Source organism: Polypterus senegalus, chromosome 14, assembly GCF_016835505.1.
Source record: "Polypterus senegalus isolate Bchr_013 chromosome 14, ASM1683550v1, whole genome shotgun sequence".
Lineage (NCBI taxonomy): Eukaryota > Metazoa > Chordata > Cladistia > Polypteriformes > Polypteridae > Polypterus > Polypterus senegalus.
In genome coordinates, this window is record NC_053167.1 from 128,627,232 (window position 1) to 128,647,704 (window position 20,473).

Below are 20,473 nucleotides of genomic sequence, written 5' to 3' on the forward strand. Positions count from 1 at the left end.
ATTCAATTAATCATTAATTTCAGTTAATACTTTTGCTAACTTTCCTACAACACTTGTTCTTACTTTCTTCAGTTTCCAGCCATTGGCACAAAATCAAGGCAACTAATTAACACTTTTTATGTTTGTCCAGTATGCAAATCCAAACAATTGAACCTATTTCCAACATTTTGTATCTGTACAGGGAAAGGCTATAGGCTATGCTTTGTTTTAAAATGTTTTCCCTTGGGTAACTGTGAGGAACAGACTAATCATTATTATATAAGAAAGAATTCTATGGTTCTACTTATGTGGTTTCAATTCAAAAACATTGATAAAGCCTGAAATGATACCTGACACAATTAATAATTTGATCCTTCTTGTAAAGTAACAGTTAAATAAGAGGAAACTGTTTACTATCCACATAGTGTAATAAGTATTGATGACATAGATAAATCAGAAAGTGTACGCCAGGTTTCAGTTGGCATTTACTATTTATATGCCAAATCAATAAAAAGGGAAACAGTATAGGAAGCAGTAAAATGTTGTCTGGATGAATGTATACATACAGTGGGATGCAAAAGTTTGGGCAACCTTGTTAATAGTCATTATTTTCCTGTATAAATCGTTGGTTGTTACGATAAAAAATGTAATTTAAATATATCATATAGGAGACACACACAGTGATATTTGAGAAGTGAAATGAAGTTTATTGGATTTACAGAAAGTTTATTTTATAAGATTTTATACGGCCCGCGACGACTTTTCCAAATATCATTGAATCTGGCCCGTTAACCCTCTTGGTGCTCTGCTGTTGTGCGTAGCATAGCGCAGTCTTTTCATGGTTTTTGCTAGTGCTGTACCTATCTGCATGTTGTTTTGAGTTTCATGCTATATTGGCCTACATTTCAATATTTTCAAATACTGTACTTGTGAATTTTTGATCAAACCCTAATTAAGATGGCTTCAACAAAGAAGAGAAAAGTGGACGCGGAGAGTCGTACATTTCAAGAGAAATGGACTGATGATTATTTTTTTATAATGCAGAAAGAAAAACCTCTTTGTTTGATATGCTTGGAAACTATTTCAGTTTTAAAGGAATACAATTTAAAAAGGCACTACAATACAAAACACGCTAATTACAACAGTTACAAAGGTAAACTAAGAACAGACAAGATACAAAATTTGAAAAAATGTGTATCGGCACAGCAAATGTTATTACGCAAAAATACTGATGTAGCTGACAATATTGTTTGTGCAAGTTTGAAGCACTCAAAACCATATTCTGAAGGCGAGTTTGTCAAGGAATGCCTTACTGCAGTCACGAAAGTTTTTTGTCCAGAGAAAAGCCATGAAATGGAAAAGATAAGTCTTTCTCGTTGGACAATAACCCGACGAATCAACGAAATGGCCAGTGACATAAAATTAAGCATTAAAAATATTGCTCTTGATGAGAGTACAGACTCCAACGATACCGCTCAATTGGCTATATTTATTTGCGGAGTTGACGCTAGCTTCAATTGTACGGAAGAATTTCTTGCTCTCCAACCAATGAAGAATACAACAAGGGGTGAAGACATTTTCCAGGAAGTAAAAACTGTTTTTACCGTATTTGATTTAAAGTGGGAAAAGTTATGCGGAATATCCACTGATGGAGCTCCATTGATGATTGGACCAAACATCGGAGCTGTTGCCCAAATAAAAACCGAATTGTCAAGTAACAAAATCAATACCAAAGATTTGTCGGTATTGCATTGCATTATACACCAGCAAAACTTATGTGCAAAATCAGTTAAATTTGCACATGTGATGGGCACAATAACTGCATGTATAAACTTCATTAAATCCAGGGCGCCAAATCACCGCCAATTTCAAGAATTTCTGGCTGACGTTCTTTCTGACCATGAAGATCTAACATTTTATTGTGAAGTGCGTTGGCTTAGCAAGGGAAAAATGTTGAAACGTTTTTATGATTTGAGAAATAAGGTATCTCTTTTCATGGACATGAAAGGAAAACCTATTCCTGAGCTAGAAAACAAACCCTGGCTGTGTGATCTTGCATTTCTTGTCGACCTAACAACACATCTAAATGAACTTAATGCTAAATTACAAACTCAGGGACAAATGATTCATGAGCTTTATGGACACATAAAATCATTTCAAAATAAGCTTCGACTCTGGGAAAGCCAATTAAAGGAAGGCAAAACTTATCATTTTCCCACACTTGCAAACCACAAAGATTTTGATTGTGAATCGTTTGCGAATGAATTAAATTCATTGAGTGGAGAATTCAACACTAGGTTCCGTGATTTTAAAAATCAAGAAGCAAACTTGCAAATTTTCTCTTGTCCATTTGATGTTGATGTCGAACTAGCTCCACTTTCATTGCAAATGCAATTAATTGAACTACAAGAGAACCTTGTCCTGAAATCAAAATTCAATGATATTGAATTACTTGACTTTTATAAAAACTATTTCCCACGTGACAAGTTTCCAAAGCTGACAGCTTTTGATCAGAAAAGAATGACTCTATTTGGCAGCACCTATAAATGCGAGCAACTTTTTTCAAGGATGAACTTCGTAAAATCCAAAACCAGGACGCAAATTACTGATGAACACCTAGAAAACACGTTGCGAGTTTCCACGTCCACAATATCTCCTAATATTGATAAGCTTGTGTCCACCATGCAATCTCAATCGTCACATTAATAAACAGTTTTTATTAAATAATATATTAATAAATATTTGTTGTTTTTTTTTTTGGCCTTCTTGCATTTTCGATTTTCAGAAATACATATATATCCTGAAGTACTCCGGCCCGCGTAATCTTTCTACTTTCTAATCCGGCCCATAGTCCTGTCAAGGTTGCACATGTCTCCTCTAAACGCTTCCTGTAGGTTCCAATGAGAGTCTGGATTGTGGTTGAAGGTATTTTGGACCATTCCTCTTTACATAACATCTGTAGTTCATTCAGGTTTGATGGCCTCCGAGCACGGACAGCTCTCTTTAACTCACACCACAGATTTTCAATTATATTCAGGTCTGGGGACTGAGATGGCCATTCCAGAATGTTGCACTTGTTCCTCTGCATGAATGCCTTAGTGGATTTTGTGTGTTTCGGGTCGTTGTCTTGTTGAAAGATCCAGCCCCAGCGCAGCTTCAGCTTTGTCACTGATTCCTGGACATTGGTCTCTAGAATCTGCTGATACTGAGTGGAATCCATGCGTCCCTCAACTTTGACAAGATTCCCAGTCCCTGCACTGGCCACACAGCCCCACAGCATGATGGAACCACCACCATATTTTACTGTAGGTAGCAGGTGTTTTTCTTAGAATGCTGTGTTCTTTTTCCTCCATGCATAACGCCCTTGTTATGCCCAAATAACTCAATTTTAGTTTCATCAGTCCACAGCACCTTATTCCAAAATGAAGCTGGCTTGTCCAAATGTGCTTGAGCATACCTCAAGCGGCTCTGTTTGTGCTGTGGGCAGAGAAAAGGCTTCCTCTGCATCACTCTCGCATACAGCATCTCCTTGTGTAAAGTGCGCCGAATGGTTGAACGATGCACAGTGACTCCATCTGCTGCAAGATGATGTTGTAGGTCTTTGGTGCTGGTCTGTGGGTTGACTCTGACTGTTCTCACCATTCGTCGCTTATGTCTATCCGAAATCTTTCTTGGTCTGCCACTTCGAGCCTTAACTTGAACTGAGCCTGTGGTCTTCCATTTCCTCAATATGTTCCTAACTGTGGAAACAGACAGCTTAAATCTCTGGGACAGCTTTCTGTATCATTCCCCTAAACCATGATGGTGAACAATCTTTGTCTTCAGGTCATTTGAGAGTTGTTTTGTGACCCCCATGTTGCTACTCTTCAGAGAAAATTAGAGGAGGAGGGAAACTTACAATTGACCCCCTTAAATACTCTTTCTCATTATACCTGTGTATGTGGGTCAGGAGTCACTGATCTTACCAAGCCAATTTGAGTTCCAATAATTAGTTCTAAAAGTTTTGGAATCAATAAAATGACAACGATGCCCAAATTTATGCACCTGCCTGGTTTTGTTTGAACAATTATTGCACACTTTCTGTAAATCCAATAAACTTCATTTCACTTCTCAGATATCACTGTGTGTGTCTCCCATATATTTATGATATATATATTTATTTGACATTTTTTATCGTAACAACCAACGATTTATACAGGAAAATAATGACTATTAACAAGGTTGCCCAAACTTTTGCATCCCACTGTAAGGGATGAAAAGTAATTGTGAAGAAATGCATGTAAATTAATTGATCAGACTGTCATTCAGAAACTTAAAAATAAAAAAACAATTCTATATTTTAAGGACTCTATGTCTCTTAATTATATATTTTTCTTATGTAAGTGTACATTTACAGTATCTTTTTGTATACAGTTTATTCATTATTCTTATGTCAGTTTTATTTGTTTTTCTTTTACTGTAACTACTTCCTTGACATGTTGTCAAGCTACATCCTTTGTATGAAAACGTGCTATAGAAATAAATGTTGTTGTTATTGTTTAAACCCTAAAAAAATTTGTAATTATGGGTTTATTCTGGCTTTGGAGGGACTCTCCTTTGATACTTTTATTGGAACTTTTCTAAGGAGAGCCAACAATCAAAAATTCAGTTGATCAAGAACTGTTTAGGGGTAATATGGTGGTACAATGCTTAGCCCTGCTGCTTCATGGATCCGCATCAAATCCTGTTCCTAATTGTCCATATCGAAAATTGACTGGCACTCTATCCAGTGTTGTTTGCTGTCTTATGCCCAGAACTGTGCGAATAGATTCTGGCTCCCTTAACATCCTGAATTAAACAACTTTGAGAATGGTATGGTAAAAATTTTTCTCAGGTAACATAGTTAATGGTTTACGGACCCCATCTTTGCAAAGGCGGCTATAACTACATTCCTAGGGCAGCAGTTTAAAAGTGATTTCTTTGGCAGAAAAGAAGCTTTCTAATATAAATATCATATAAAATGTGCCCTTAAATAAATGACATACATGCTCTACTGTTGTTTTTTTAATTTCTTATTCTAAAGTAAAAACAGGAATTGACTTAATTCTCTTGATAAGTTTAAATACTTCTGCTTATTTTTCTTCATATGCTAAGCCTAAAAGAGTTTATCTCATTCTCGACACTACACTCACTCTAGCAGCTCCCACCCAAATGATCCCTAATATAGTCTAAGTAAAACAATGAGGTGTTTCTCTAGATGATTATAGGAGAATGTTTACAACTAAACTAAGTGCATTTTTACACTTTCTTAATTTGTCTTCTTTTCAGTTTCTGTGGAAACACATGATATGCCAATGACTCCCAAGCAACTTTCATTGCAAAAACTAACAAAAATGTACTCATAAGTGTATTTCACTTCTTCTATACTGTTCCTCTTTAACACAGGAAGCTGCAGTGCTTTATTAATATAAATGATTACCTCTGTACCTTCACATACTATGGCCCTTTCTTGAAGGTGTCTTTATATTATTAATACCTTTTAATACCTTCTCTCAACTTCTACAAACAAGTCAGACCTTAGGTTTTAATAGCAAACAGGCTACGTGTTACTCTCTCTTTTTTTCTCTCATGTTATTGCATGCATTGCATTACAAGTATGTTGCCATTTTGTAAACCTACTGTTCTGAAATCAATTCCTTGAGCCCAAGAGCAATTGTTTGGGTTAGGTACATCCTTCCAAACAAGCTTTTTCATTCTGGAAAAAAAAAAAAAAAGAATATATAAGCAGATCAATTTAAAAAGTCTGTTCTGTTAGCATTATTGATTTTGCTTTTGCTTTTTTACAGCCTTGTGCAGGTGGTCTACAGTGCTTAAAGTGTGTATTGAAGCAGACTGAGTGACGCCTATGCCCTAGAATAGTTTGCGTTATACTAGGGGTTGCAAATAGTTTTTCACATATTATATTAAATTAAATTAGAAACATTGTGCAAGAATACATAAATACATTGATTCACTGTAGTAAAAGACATGAAAAGTCAAGATACATACTGGTGCTGGGAGATTGCCAGTGTCACAAAGAGCACAATGGACAAAAAGGCAATTATAAACAGAAGTATATAGGCTGCTCTTTCACCCTTTATCTTCCACCTGGTATCTAAAAAAAGAAATTAATTATCAAAGAAAGAAGACGAATGTCATAACAACACACCATACAATTTTCAAAAAATCTGTTACCTTTATAATTAACAAAGGTTGTCACTGACTGGCCTTCACCATCTCTGAATATGGGGTACACTGTAAACTTGCACTCTCTCAAAGCAAACAAAGAATCTGTAAAAGTGGATCAAAACAAATTAATTTGTGGTATAATAATGTGCCTAATTCTGGCAAAGCTAAACTGATTAAATATTATCACCCTCTGAACAAATATAAATAATATACAGGAGAAGGATCAACATTCTGTACAATTTCAAGTAAAGACGGTCAAAGACATGTACTGCTCTCTTTTAATTGTCCTTCATGACAGACTACGAGTATAAACTTAAAAACAGAATGGGGGCTACAATGTTGTGTAGGTTCTCTGATTTCCTTCCAAATAGTAAACATGTGTAGATATCAAACTGACCAAGAATGGGTGAATGTAGGTGTGTACTTGAGTTGGACCTACAATGCACTGGCATCCCATCAAGGATTGGTTACTGTTTTGTTCCCAATGCTACTAAGATAAGCTTTGTTCCTTTGCCCATGACCCCGTAAAGCAAAAACTGAATCAGAAAATTAACAGAACGACGACAAAATGGATTAATGTAACCGATTTCTTTTTAATGTTATAGTGGGTACCATGAAAGGTTCCACTTCGAAGAAAAAGTTAGCATATAAAGACTGACAATCAACTAGTTCGATATAAATGAATCTACTTTGTTACCTACACATCTGTCTATTAGAAAAAAAAAATCTTGGGACGGGACAAGACTTTTTTACCTGTGACAGAGAGACACTTTCACGTCCTGCGAGACAGTTAAGTCATGTCATACTTACAACCTTTGGAAGCAAGTCCTGTGAGACGGTGACTTTTGCAAGTCACGTCCTACTTACAACCATTTTCAAACAACACCGTAGTCATCTAACTTCTCAGTTGTTGGAATGCTTTTGGCAGACACACTTCCTGTGCTCTCAGGTCTTAAGCGAGACTAGACTTTGTGCCAAGAGATTTAACCATGCCTGGGGCCGGAAAAAGACAAAGTAGAACGTCGTAAAGAATTCAAAAATGTTGGTGCAATACACATGCAAAGCAGGTTAGAGATAATGGAAGAAGGAGATTTCAAAAGTCTCAAAAAATGATGGTAAAGATCACCTTAGCGCAAACAAATGGAAAATATTACTCGGTGAAATAATGGAACATTGAAAAGAGATTGAAAAGTGTTTGAGGATGTCTAGGGGAGAAGAGAGACAAGGCAGCGAGACAAAAGGACAGCTGCTGTACAGGCTTTTAAACGTTCGAAGCGCCACACGAGATGCAGATCACATGGCACAGCAGCAGCAGCAAGCCAGCAGCTGATCGAGCAAAGAGGAGGTAAAAATGTTTCCCATTGTATCACTGTTTATGAGGGGTTTCGGAGGAGCGACTGTATCTCCTTGGGGTGCGTTCAGGCCCCCTCTTCACAACAGTGCATATCGTTGGCAGGGATATGTAAGAACATAATTTAACATTTTCACGCCTCTTATTGAAATTCTGGGTCACCGGGGGCCAAAGCCCACCCCAGCAGCACTGGGCACATGGCAGGAACTAACCCTGGACAGACACCAATACATTGCAGGCCCTACTTACACACATCCATACAGGGCCAGTTTAGAGGTCTAGATAGTGCTATTGAGTTGTGAGGAAGCACCACACTAAACACTGAGCCATCATGTTGTCTCACCCTTAATCAATTATAATTTATTTTCTACATTTCACTTTTCCCTGTGACTCTGAACTACTTTAAATCAAGACAGATAATTGATGGATGGATAGATACAGTTAGGTCCATAAATATTTGGACAGAGACAACAACTTTTTTCTAATTTTGGTTCTGTACATTATCAAAATGAATTTTAAATTAAACGACTCAGATGCAGTTGAAGTGCAGACTTTCAGCTTTAATTCAGTGTTGTTGAACAAAAAGATTGCATAAAAATGTGAGTCAACTAAAGCATTTTTTTAACACAATCCCTTTATTTCAGGGGCTCAAAAGTAATTGTACAAATTAAATAACTGGAAATAAAATGTTCATTTATAATACTTGGTTGAAAACCCTTTGCTGGCAATGACAGCCTGAAGTCTTGAACTCATGGACATCACCAGATGCTGGGTTTCCTCCTTTTTAATGCTCTGCCAGGCCTTTACTCCAGTGGCTTTCAGTTGCTGTTTGTTTGTGGGCCTTTCTGTCCGAAGTTTAGTTTTCAACAAGTGAAATGCCTGCTCAATTGGGTTAAGATCAGGTGATTGACTTGGCCATTCAAGAATTTTCCACTTCTTTGCTTTAATAAACTCCTGGGTTGCTTTGGCTGTATGTTTTGGGTCACTGTCCATCTGTATCACGAAACGCCCAATCAATTTGACGTCATTTAGCTGGATTTGAGCAGACAGTATGTCTCTGAACACCTCAGAATTCATTCGGCTGCTTCTGTCCTGTGTCACATCATCAATAAACACTCGTGTCCCAGTGCCACTGGCAGCCATGCACGCCCAAGCCATCATACTGCCTCCATCGTGCTTTATAGATGATGTGGTATGCTTTGGATAATGAGCTGTTCCACGCCTTCTCCATACTTTTTTCTTGCCATCGTTCTGGTGGAGGTTGATCTTAGTTTCATCTGTCCAAAGAATGTTTTTCGAGAACTGTGCTGGCTTTTTTAGATGTTCTTTAGCAAAGTCCAATCTAGCCTTTCTATTCTTGAGGCTTATGAGTGGCTTGCACCTTGCAGTGCACCCTCTGTATTTACTTTCATGCAGTCTTCTCTTTATGGTAGACCTGGATATCGATACACCGACCCCCTGGAGAGTGTTCTTCACTTGCTTGGCTGTTTTGAAGGGGTTACTCTTCACCGTGGAAATGATTCTGCGATCATCCACCACTGTTGTCTTCCGTGGACGTCCAGGTCTTTTTGTGTTGCCAAGTTCACCAGTGCTTGCTTTCTTTCTCAGGATGTACCAAACTGTAGATTTTGCCACTCGTAATATTGTAGCAATTTCTCAGCTGGGTTTTTTCTGTTTTCTCAGCTTAAGGATGGCTTCTTTCACCTGCATGGAGAGTTCCTTTGACCGCATGTTGTCTGTTCACAGCAACATCTTTCACATGCAAGCACCACACCTCATGTCAACTCCAGGCCTTTTATCTGCTTAATTGATAATGACATAACGACGGACTTGCCCATGAAATAGCATTTGAGTCAATTGTCCAATTACTTTTGAGCCCCTGAAATGAAGGGACTGTGTTAAAAAAATGCTTTAGTTGACTCACATTTTTATGCAATCGTTTTGTTCAAACCACTGAATTAAAGCTGAAAGTCTGCAATTCAACTGCATCTGAGTTGTTTCATTTAAAATTCATTGTGGTAATGTACAGAACCAAAATTAGAAAAAAGTTTTCTCTGTCCAAATATTTATGGACCTAACTGTAAATGGTTTTACGTTCCAGGTTAGTTTTTATTTGTTGTTATCTAAGACTTTTTTGTACTGTCTAAATCTACTGTATTTACACTATATGGCCATTTAATTATTGTTTCATTCACCTTGTTTATTTATAAAACTGGTCTTAGTATGATTACAAAAAAGAAAACAAATGGTACTATGTGCAATAAATATAAATTTAACAATTTACTTAACAAAAGAAAAAGCAGTCAGATGATGGATATGAAAACCTGTTGACTTGAGTAAACAGCTGAGTTCATGCAAGTCAAAGTGGAAACATCACCGAAAGAAGATGCAAGCTAAGATGTTAACTTTGCATTAGTAGTAGAAAGTTACTAGATTATACCCGATGCATGATGGTGTAAATGTGTACATAAGAGTTCATTCGTACTTTATACAACACATCTGAACTGATTATATCAAATAGCATTTTTTAATCCCATCTTTACATTTTTGTAATAGTCAAAGTCATCTGCATGATGATCACAGTGCCAATCAACATTCAGCAATAAGGATTTTGTGTGACATGTTATATGCACAATAAAAAATACTGGGAAATGAAAAGACAGATGTATATGAATGAGCCAAACCCCAATCAAACATTCTGAAATGCCACACACCATTAATTGAATTTTACAGAGCATGCTAAGTTGCTCTTGCTGAGGATATGATAACAGCAAAACAATTGAGGACAATGATCTTCAGTGAATAAAAGTACTGTAATTAGGAAGTTGCATTGTTTCCTCTAGGCAGACATTTACTGAAGCCCACACTATGATAAGGCAGCTACAGGTTGTGATTTGCAGTAGTATTAAATCAGCTTTGAATTATTGTTTATCACATGTAGTTAAAGACCGTCTTTGATTGTATGGGTGACTTTTTTCATTGAGTATTGTTACAGCAATTCATATCTAAGCATCCGCCTTCAAAAATGTTAATAACACCTCTGAGGAGGAAAGATTGCTGTGGAGGGAGCTGAGCAGTAAAATGAAGTACATAGCTGGTGTCTTTTAAAACAGCTGAATCTATTTTTTAACCTTTCCTAAAATGAAATGGATAAACTGTTTGTCAGCTGTGTACAATGTCAAAATATGGAGCAATAGTTGATAACACTTTTGGCTTGAAAATGGACACAGACACAGATTTGTGCCACTTGAAACCTATTTAAAACTACAAAAACAGGCTAGGTATTTTTTAAATTGTATAAAAAATGATTAACTTTAGAACATATCTTCATGTGGCAAATTAATGTATAATATTATGGTGACCAAATAACTTGGACTTGAAAACTACACATTGAATTTATATTTTAAATATAAGACTGCAGTTCCAAATAAATAACCAGTAGAGGGAGCTTGAAGTCTTTCTATAGCCAAAGAAACAAACACTTAAATTGCATGCACTACAGTGAAATTTGCAAACTAAGTTCAAGACATCACAAATTCATGCATACCAAAAATGAAAAAAAATGTTTTATAAAAACTAATACACTCAAGTAAAGTTTATATTTTACATTGCACATAATTGAAAAACAGAAAATAAAATATATAATAGCAGTAATTCTCCAAGCATTACTGAAAATTATTCTCAAGGAATGAGGTGCACTAATAGCATGAAGGCCAGGTCTCTCTTTCCTAGCACACAGCTTGTCACTGAATTCTTTATGAGAAAAATGAAATGTTGCACTTAAAAACTGTTGACATTTGTGGCTATTTCACCTAAGGATTTTTTGTATACACTATTTTTGAGTTTGAAATATTTATTGATGTTATTTTTTTATCATTTTCTTAGTGACAGCATTATTTTATGTTCCCGTTTCTTTCATGATTTTTCAGTTGTTGGTAAAAATAGCCATTTACAGCTTATGAAGATGATTCTGTCTGCAAAATGATTCTAAACATTCTAGTGATACATAACATGCATGTATTTCATTTTGCAAGCTCTACATTAATTTCAAATTGAAACTAATATTTTTATTCTGCCAAGGTGCCTTTTTGAGGGCTGGTTCCTGTCTGGTACCCAGTGCTGTAGCCCAGGGAACCCTACACTGTATTAAATAGCTTACAGTCATTAGAAGGACGACTTACTTTAGTTGCAGTAGTGTGAGGTATTACACTCTCTCTTCATTTATCAAGGTACGGATACAGAAAATTCTGAAAGCCACAACAAAAATGATGCCAAGTCAGAGCAAGCATTTTGTCAGAATGCTAGACCAAAGAGCGGTTTTAGTAATTCAAAATATTTATGACTGACTGCTAGCTCACAACAGTAAACTGGGATGCAGTATGTATAAGTCAGTGAATTCATTTGGCCCATCAACGAGTCAAGGACTTAGACTGTCAAATTAATGGACTGAGTGTACTGTCTGCTAATCAGCAAATTTCAATAAGAAATAAATAACTGAAAAAAAGTACAAAAAGCCTTAACAATTCATCATGAGCGAAAGCACAAAAAATATAATATATATGAAACCGATTATATTCTCTATGCTTTTTGCATACCTTTTTTTTAGAGGTGTCAGGTTTTAGAAAACCCAGGGAATGCCATTATGCGCAAAAACTACACCGTCCTATTTTCCACTAGTCCAAAGTACAATACTATCTTCTGTCCTGTCTCATTGTTCAATTACAAAATACAAAAGGATGGAAAAAAAATCTTGCCTTTCCTTCTTGGCCATTGTTTTAAAAATAATAAGAAAGATTCTGCCTACTTTTCAAAAGATAAGATAACTGACTAACTTCATTCCTTCTAGTGAAGAGAAGTAGAGATTGTCAGCCACACCATTCCAATTCATTTCTTGGGCATGTAGCAGCTACTTTTAGCTACACACCAAAGTGAAAGAAGAAAGAGAGAAGAACTAAAACAGATCCACATGAAAAATAAGGAAGAAATGACAAATTGCATTTTGTGTGAAGTCAACAAGCAAATAAGCAAGGAAAAAGTAAATGGATTAAAAAGGTATATATAATTAAAAATTCTCCTAGCAGGGCTTGTTTTCCATATCAAACACTTTATTTTTGTCTTTCTGAATATCTGAAGTTGTATTTAGAAGTAGTCTCCTGGTACAAAGATGTACTTACTATATGTAAACAATTAAAAAGAAAGAAAAGGCGGACCTGAAACTAAGAACCTTAAGCGTGGACACCTGATCGCAAAGAGTATAACTTTCAACTGTAACTGCTGATAGGAATATTTGACATGTCATACTGACCACCTTTTTCTCATAAATTTGTTGTCTCTCCTTAGTGTGATCTCCCAAGGCACATGCCTGCTGTGTCTACCTGGAAATCTTGCACTGGCACAAACCTTAGGTTACAAACCTATTTTAACCATTATATGTCAGAAAATGTCTGAGATAGATACTGTATGTTACCACCTATTTCTTTTAATTGTATCCTCTAAAAGAAAAAAGCCCTAATTATTGCATTTAGCAAAGTATGTACAGTACATATAAGTAAATTTATACACTGTGTGGAATTCATAGACATGCTTTAAATTTCTCAGAAATTCCAATTGAAAATCATAAAGATGCAATTGAAAGTGTACTAAACACATGAGGAAGAGACAAATGCTTATTTCAGATACTCATGGGAGCAAAGGAAGCTAACAGAAGAGTAAGTGCCAACCTAGAGTAAACAAAAGAGAAAAAAGAACTGTACACTTGTAATGCAAAGTGTAACACGAGGAAAACAGAAACACCAAGTGAAAAAGACAATCTCAGAAATAAAGTAAACTTAAAAATCATGACAATTCAGGAAAAGACTGACAAGTGGAACAGTGCTTTCGACAGTTGGAAAAGTGGTTTCAGCAACTGTCTAATGTAGTGTTTCCCAACCTCGGTCCTGGGCACCCCCTGTGACTGCAGGTTGTTGTTCCAACGAGAGTCCTAATCAGTGACAACACCTGATAGCGCTGATCTCATTTAATTAGCTGGTATTATTTTTCTTTTATTCTACATTCAGAAAAGCACAGCAGCATGATTTTTACATTTATAAGACATTTAGAAATATTTTTGCTTTTGCTGTAGATTTAAATGTTTAACTCTCTTTTGTTGATTTCATTATATTTTGCCCTTTCTCTGTACAGTTTTTCCTCTTCGTTGTATCTTATTAATGACAATTAAAAATGAGCAGAGCAGACACTTTGGCAAACAACACTGAATAATCAAAGGCTGGAAGTACTTTAGCATCAGACCCACTAATTAGTAAATAATGGATTAAGTAAACAATTAGAACACCTAGAAAAGTAGAATATAAATCAAGATGAAAATATTATTCCCATATAACTGCTTGGTACATTTTACTTATATATATATATATATATAAAACCAAACTTTGTTTTCTAATTTCTACATTGTTCCCAAAACACAGAACTTGGGAAATAAGAGTTCACTTAATTAGTCCAGGCGTCCAATTAAAAACAGAAGCTGGTTGGAACAAAAACCTGCAGCCAGAGGGGGGCCACAGGACCGAGGTTGGGAAACACTGGTCTAACGACTTCAGGAGCCAGGATTTGAAACCTGACTTGCTGCTGTCTGGCTTACCTTAGCATATTCTCATCGTGCTTGTGTGAATTGTTCTTAGACCATAAGATCAAAATAAGAATGCAATTCAATCAAAAACACGAAACTTGTCAATTGATAATTTATTTATTTCAATGTTTCTGTTTCAACTACATGAAGAGATCATTTCATATTCTTATGATGATTTATGACTTGTGTCTAAAATGCAACTCTTTAAATTAAAAAATAGATCACATACTCTAGGTTTCCCCCTATTCCATAGATATGCAGGTATAATGGCAGTTTTGGGTACAAAGCAATGAACCAGCAAGGCAGCAACACAATATTCAGCTCAAAGGAAAAAAAAAAACAAAAAACAACTCATACTGATTTTATTCAAACAACCGAGAACTTATTGTAGGAAATTTTATATTTGTATTTTCGGAAAACAGGGAAGAAAAAGCACAAGGTAATGTATGCAAATTATACAAAGGTAAAGCCAGAATAGCTCTATGACCCACACAATAAAAATGTCAATAAAGGAGTGCATATTCGCATAATAAACATATAAAATTAAGGAAGAAAATTAATTTTTAAAGTATGGTTTAAGAGTTGAGAAGGACAAAAATGCAATTTTATTTTTCTTTCTGAAACTAAAAAAATCTATAAAAGGCTCAAAAATAACTTTTAAAGAAAAATAAAGAAAATAATAAAGGAAGAAAGTAAAGCAGCTCTGTAAAAAATGAAAAAGTACAATAATGAGAATTGAGAAAAGATACCATATTAGAAAAAACAGAAGACGACTTAATAAATGCTCTGAAAAATACATTTCCAGGGGTAGATGACCTCCTAGAAGAATTTTATTTTATGTTTTGGAAACCAAGGAAAAAAAAACCACTTGGTATAGGTTTACAGAGAAGTAAGAGTAGTGTGTGAGTCAACAAAGACATGGAGAAAAGGGGTAACAATAGGAATCCTCAAAAAAACGTACCAAAGATATCATACATTGAAGACACATTAATCTGGTTTGCCATGATTACTACACAAGGAGTGGAATCATTGTAAGTTGAATTTAGGAATTTTAATATGACCTGACTGAATCAGGTGTCCTCGAGCCTATGGAGAAAAATAATGAATGCCCAAGCATTAACAAAATATGCACTTCATTAGAGTAAAATTAGCCAGGGAAATGCCCTCAGCAATGCTAAACTTGGACTTTGAAGCAATTATTTTAGACACTGGGATTCTCATAAGAATAACTTAGGTGGATACTTCAAGGTGTAATGAGGAAAATGTCAATAAACAGCTAATTGAGAATTATGGGACAAGGATGTCCATTGCCAGTAACTCAGTCCATACAGTATAGAATCACTTATGAAAGGACATAGAGAATAAAAGATTAAACTTCAAAAATTCATATCCCAGAAAATGATGTGGAAGGTATAATAGTCACATCACATGTGGGCAATGTAACAATAATCATTATATATAAAAGTTCAACAAAACTAGGTACTGAAAAAGTGAAATAAAGATAAAACAAAATGGCACTTGCATGGGAAATAGGTCAGATGTAAAAAATGCTGCAATCAAATTTCATATGTGAAAAAGATATTGTCTTTGGATTAGAAAAATGAATTTGGAGAGCACTAAATGTACACTTGGTTATATCATGGTACGTTTTCTAACAGCCATCAATATAAACGGCCAAGCGATAATGAATTTAGAAAGTGTATTTCACATAAAATCCACTAGATGGCACATTGAACTGCTGCAAGATAAAAACACCCTACTCCCCTTTCACACAGGTAGTTGGGAATCAAAGAAATACAAGATATTAAAATGAAAAACCTCCCAGAAATACAGGTTCACTACTGTGCATCTACAGTATATTTAACATAGCAAACAGTAAAGGATAACAGCAACCTAAATTTTTATTTTTACAACAAATATGCACTTGAAGAGTGCCCCGAGTGGGGATATATTTAGCATCAGTTTTCAAGGAGCTGAATGAGTATTTTTAACTATAAAGTACACATGAAATTTGTGATACTTAAAATTGGCCTGGTTTGACGGAATGTATGGATGTGGATTGGACTGGCATTCTTGTTCAGGGGTGGTTCCCACCATGCACCCAATGCTGCTGAGATAGGTACCAGCTCCTCACAGCCTTGATATGGAGTAAAAAGATGGGAAAATGAATGAATAGAAGGATATTAGTTAAGTACAGTATTTTACATTTATACTACAAGGTGCTCTATATATATCCATCCAAACATTCAAGACTAGTGTAATAAAATGGATGTTTTGTCAGGTTGTTTTAAACTTTTGGGGTGTGTTTGGTTAAAAAAACTTTGTTTTGTTTATAAACTAAATATACATTTTTAATTTTAGTTAATGTTACATTTAAATGTAGAAATAATTATGTCAAATGAATAAAATAAATAATTAGCATTAAAACCATGAAAGCATAATACTGACCTAAAATTCTTTGTTTGCAGACAGGTTGTGCAGCTTCATGAAGTATAACCCAATTACTGTAAATGTTCATTTCTTTAGCTGACTTTGAATAGAGCAGACTTTTGACATAATATTACTTATCAAAGAACTGCTCCCAAAACAATGAATATTTTCTATTGAATCACAAATAATTCTGGACAAATATGATTAATATTCCAAAATCTTAAAGAATTTTACTAGATTCTCTAAAGCTGTCAGTTTAGTAAATGGCAGGAGGAGAAAGTGGGTAAGCTCACTTTTTTTGCCTAGAAGCGAGTTTTCGAATTCATGTTTAAATTATTCACTATGTACTCATGCACAGCAGAAGAAGAAAGTTATCTATGTTGCACTGACATATACTGTATTTTATTACTGCAAGCAGAATATTCTGGTGATTAATATGAATATGAATCGCAGAGTTTAGCAAGAATGCAGGTGATTTTTAAAGAGTTGCCACTTTTAAAATTGTTTGTGTTGTGCTAATCTCAAATGTTATTAATCTTCACCCAAGAACAAAAACTTTCTCTTTATCTTGTTTTCATTTTTAAAATAGTTTTCCTTTAAGTTAATTGCATTAGTAGCCCACTGCCAAAGGTAAAAATTCTTTTAAAATGAGGAGCAAAAACAAAATGTGAATTTCTTGGGTACTTAATTGACAATGCAGTGACTTTTCCGTTGTGCGACTGGTGCACCTGACATCGATGATCTCATTGACAGTAACCATTTCAAACTCTCTCAGGTAAAATCCATCCTTTGGTTCCTTTTAAAGTCAGTCTGCTAGAGGTTTACAAAACTGATTTGATGAAAATTAGAAAAGAAAAAATAACTTGAATTCTCTGCTTTCACTAATCTACATCACAATGAAATTTTCTTTTGAAGTCAATAATATACCTTCGTTCCATTTATTTTTAGGTGTCCTTATGAAAATCCTTTCAGTTTTACCTTCCAGCAACATATTCCGTTGAAATAAGAAATATGGGCAGTACACATATTTAAATGTACAGTGTGGTGTATGGCTGGCCTCTTATCCCGGCCAATACCCCCAAGCCGCCAGGTGGAGCCCTCCCTGCAGTATGAAGGTGCCCTGAAGACCAGCAGGGCATCATGGACATTGGAGTCTTTATGCACAGCCCTGCTGGATACCATGGGGGCCACTAGGAAATGCTGCAGGGAGGAACAGTGTTTATTTGCCATATGCCCCGGAAGTACGTCCGAGTCACATGGACAAGGGGAATGACGTGCTTCCGGGGTGAAGAAAAGGACTTTTGATCTAACCCAGAAGTGATAGGAGTCACATGGACTGGGGATTGGAACACATCCGGGTCAGGGAATATAAAAGGACTGTGGGAGCTCCCAGACGGAGAGCTGAGCTGGGTGGAAATGCATCTGGAAGAGGTGGATTGAGTATTGATTAGTAATTGTGTAATTTAATGAGTATTGTGGAGGAGAGGGTGCTTTGTGCACTGTGCAGTATAAATAAAGTCTAGGTTTGGACTTTTATCTGGTGTCTGGCGTCTTGGACAAGGGTTCAAGGGAGCGATAGCGCCCCCTATCTGTCACAACAGACATAATGAAGCAAACTATATACAGTATGTTGATTTTATTTTATTATGGTCTAGGTTATAAAATTAAACTTAAATGTAATACTAAGCTGTATTCTGTTTGTCAAAGTTGTGTATCACTGTACAGTAGCCAGAGATTATGTTGTAAAATCTAATGACACCAAGTAAAAATTACTCATGGCCTTCCCATTGCATGTTAGATTCTTTTAGACTTACTTTGATGTCAAGAAATTAATTTTACTCTGAACACAAATATTATAAGCTATCACTACTGTTAACTGGCCACAGAGGTCAGTATGACCTCTGTCTTTTACATAGTATCAAGCAGTAGCTATCTGATATCCTTGCATTTTCATGGAATTAAACACTTGTCTGTGTCACCCTGTCACATAACCCTCTCTAAAGTATTATACTGACACATTGTAACTTCCTTACCCTTTTGTGGCCCACTCCCTTATTTGTAGAATTTGAATTCATCAATGCTATTTGTTAGTCTTCCACATTTAGACCCATATCAAACCCTAGTAGAGTAAAATAATATTTGGTCAGATTATCCCAGATTATTTGTCAATTGTTTTTAACCTGAGTAATGTTTTACAGCTCAGTAGAAGACTAAAATATTACAATACATACTTAGGATGAATGTGAATCTGACTATAGTGTAAAATATTTTTCTGATTTAGTAGAGCTAAAAAAAACATTTAAAATCAGCATAGTGTAAAAGCATGCAAACAAGTGATAGGTATCACTTTTTAATTTACACTTTTGTATAATGGGGAAAATATATATATATGGGAAAAATGAGGATGAATGTTAAGATCACTTATGCACCTTGGGTTTACCAGTACACCACTTTCCTTATCTGTGAATTTTGGTCTTTACATTTACAGTATTAGAAATTCAGATGTGAGCGTCAGTAGGCTTTGCACACTAGGAACTCAGTTACCCAAACTATTCTATAACATTCCAGTAATTATTTACCACTTTGATGCTGATCTGTTTGAACAGAAAACACAGTGCATTCGGAAAGTATTCACAGCGCATCACTTTTTCCACATTTTGTTATGTTACAGCTTTATTCCAAAATGGATTAAATTCATTTTTTTCCTCAGAATTCTACACACAACTTGCCCATAATGACAACATGAAAAAGTTCACTTGAGATTTTCGCAAATTTATTAAAAATAAAAAAATTGAGAAATCACATGTACTTAAGTATTCACAGCCTTTGCCATGAAGCTCAAAATTGAGCTCAGATGCATCCTGTTTCCCCTGATCATCCTTGAGATGTTTCTGCATCTTAATTGGAGTCCACCTGTGGTAAATTCAGTTGATTGAACATGATTTGGAAAGGCACACACCTGTCTATAGAAGGTCCCACAGTTGACAGTTCATGTCAAAGCACAAACCAAGCATGAAGTCAAAGGAATTGTCTGTAGACCTCCAAGACAGGATTGTCTTGAGGCACAAATCTGGGGAAGGTTACAGAAAAATGTCTTCTGCTTTGATGGTCCCAATGAACACAGTGACCTCCATCATCTGTAAGTGGAAGAAGTTCGAAACCACCAGGACTCTTCCTAGAGCTGGCCAGCCATCTAAACTGAGCGATCGGGGGAGAAGGGCCTTAGTCAGGGAGGTGACCAAGAACCCGATGGTCACTCTGTTAGAGCTCCAAAGGTCCTCTGTGGATAGAGAAGAAACTTCCAGAAGGACAACCATCTCTGCAGCAATCCACCAATCGGGCCTGTATGGTGGAGTGGCCAAATGGCCTGGAGTTTGCCAAAAGGCACCTGAAGGACTCTCAGACCATGAGAAACAAAATTCTCCGGTCTGATGAGACAAAGATTGAACTCTTTGGTGTAAATGCCAGGCGTCATATTTGGAGGAAACCAGGCACCGCTCATCACCAGGCCAATACCATGCCTACAGTGAAGCATGGTGGTGGCAGCATAATGCTGTGGGGATGTTTTTCAGCAGCAGGAACTGGGAGACTAGTCAGGATAAAGAGAAAGATGATTGCAGCAATGTACAGAGACATCCTGGATGAAAACCTGCTGCAGAGCGCTCTTGACCTCAGACTGGGGCGACAGTTCATCTTTCAGCAGGACAACGACCCTAAGCACACAGCCAAGATATCAAAGGAGTGGCTTCAGGTCAACTCTGTGAATGTCCTTGAGTGGCCCAGCCAGAGCCCAGACTTGAATCCGATTGAACATCTCTGGAGAGATCTTAAAATGGCTGTGCACCGACGCTTCCCATCCAACCTGATGGAGCTTGAGAGGT

At 36.1% G+C, this 20,473-nt stretch overlaps 1 protein-coding gene across 5 annotated transcripts in view; it reads right to left on the reverse strand.

The window, feature by feature from the left end:
- The window catches only part of lepr (leptin receptor), a 275,136-nt gene that overhangs the window by 27,048 nt on the left and 227,615 nt on the right, over positions 1–20,473 (reverse strand). For all 5 annotated transcript variants that reach the window (XM_039735320.1, XM_039735323.1, XM_039735322.1 and 2 more), the window contains 3 exons: positions 6,193–6,288; positions 6,007–6,112; positions 5,638–5,713 (listed from right to left, as the gene is read on the reverse strand). In XM_039735320.1, the coding sequence (XP_039591254.1) occupies positions 5,638–5,713; positions 6,007–6,112; positions 6,193–6,288 (278 nt within the window). The remainder of the gene's footprint in view (positions 1–5,637; positions 5,714–6,006; positions 6,113–6,192; positions 6,289–20,473) is intronic.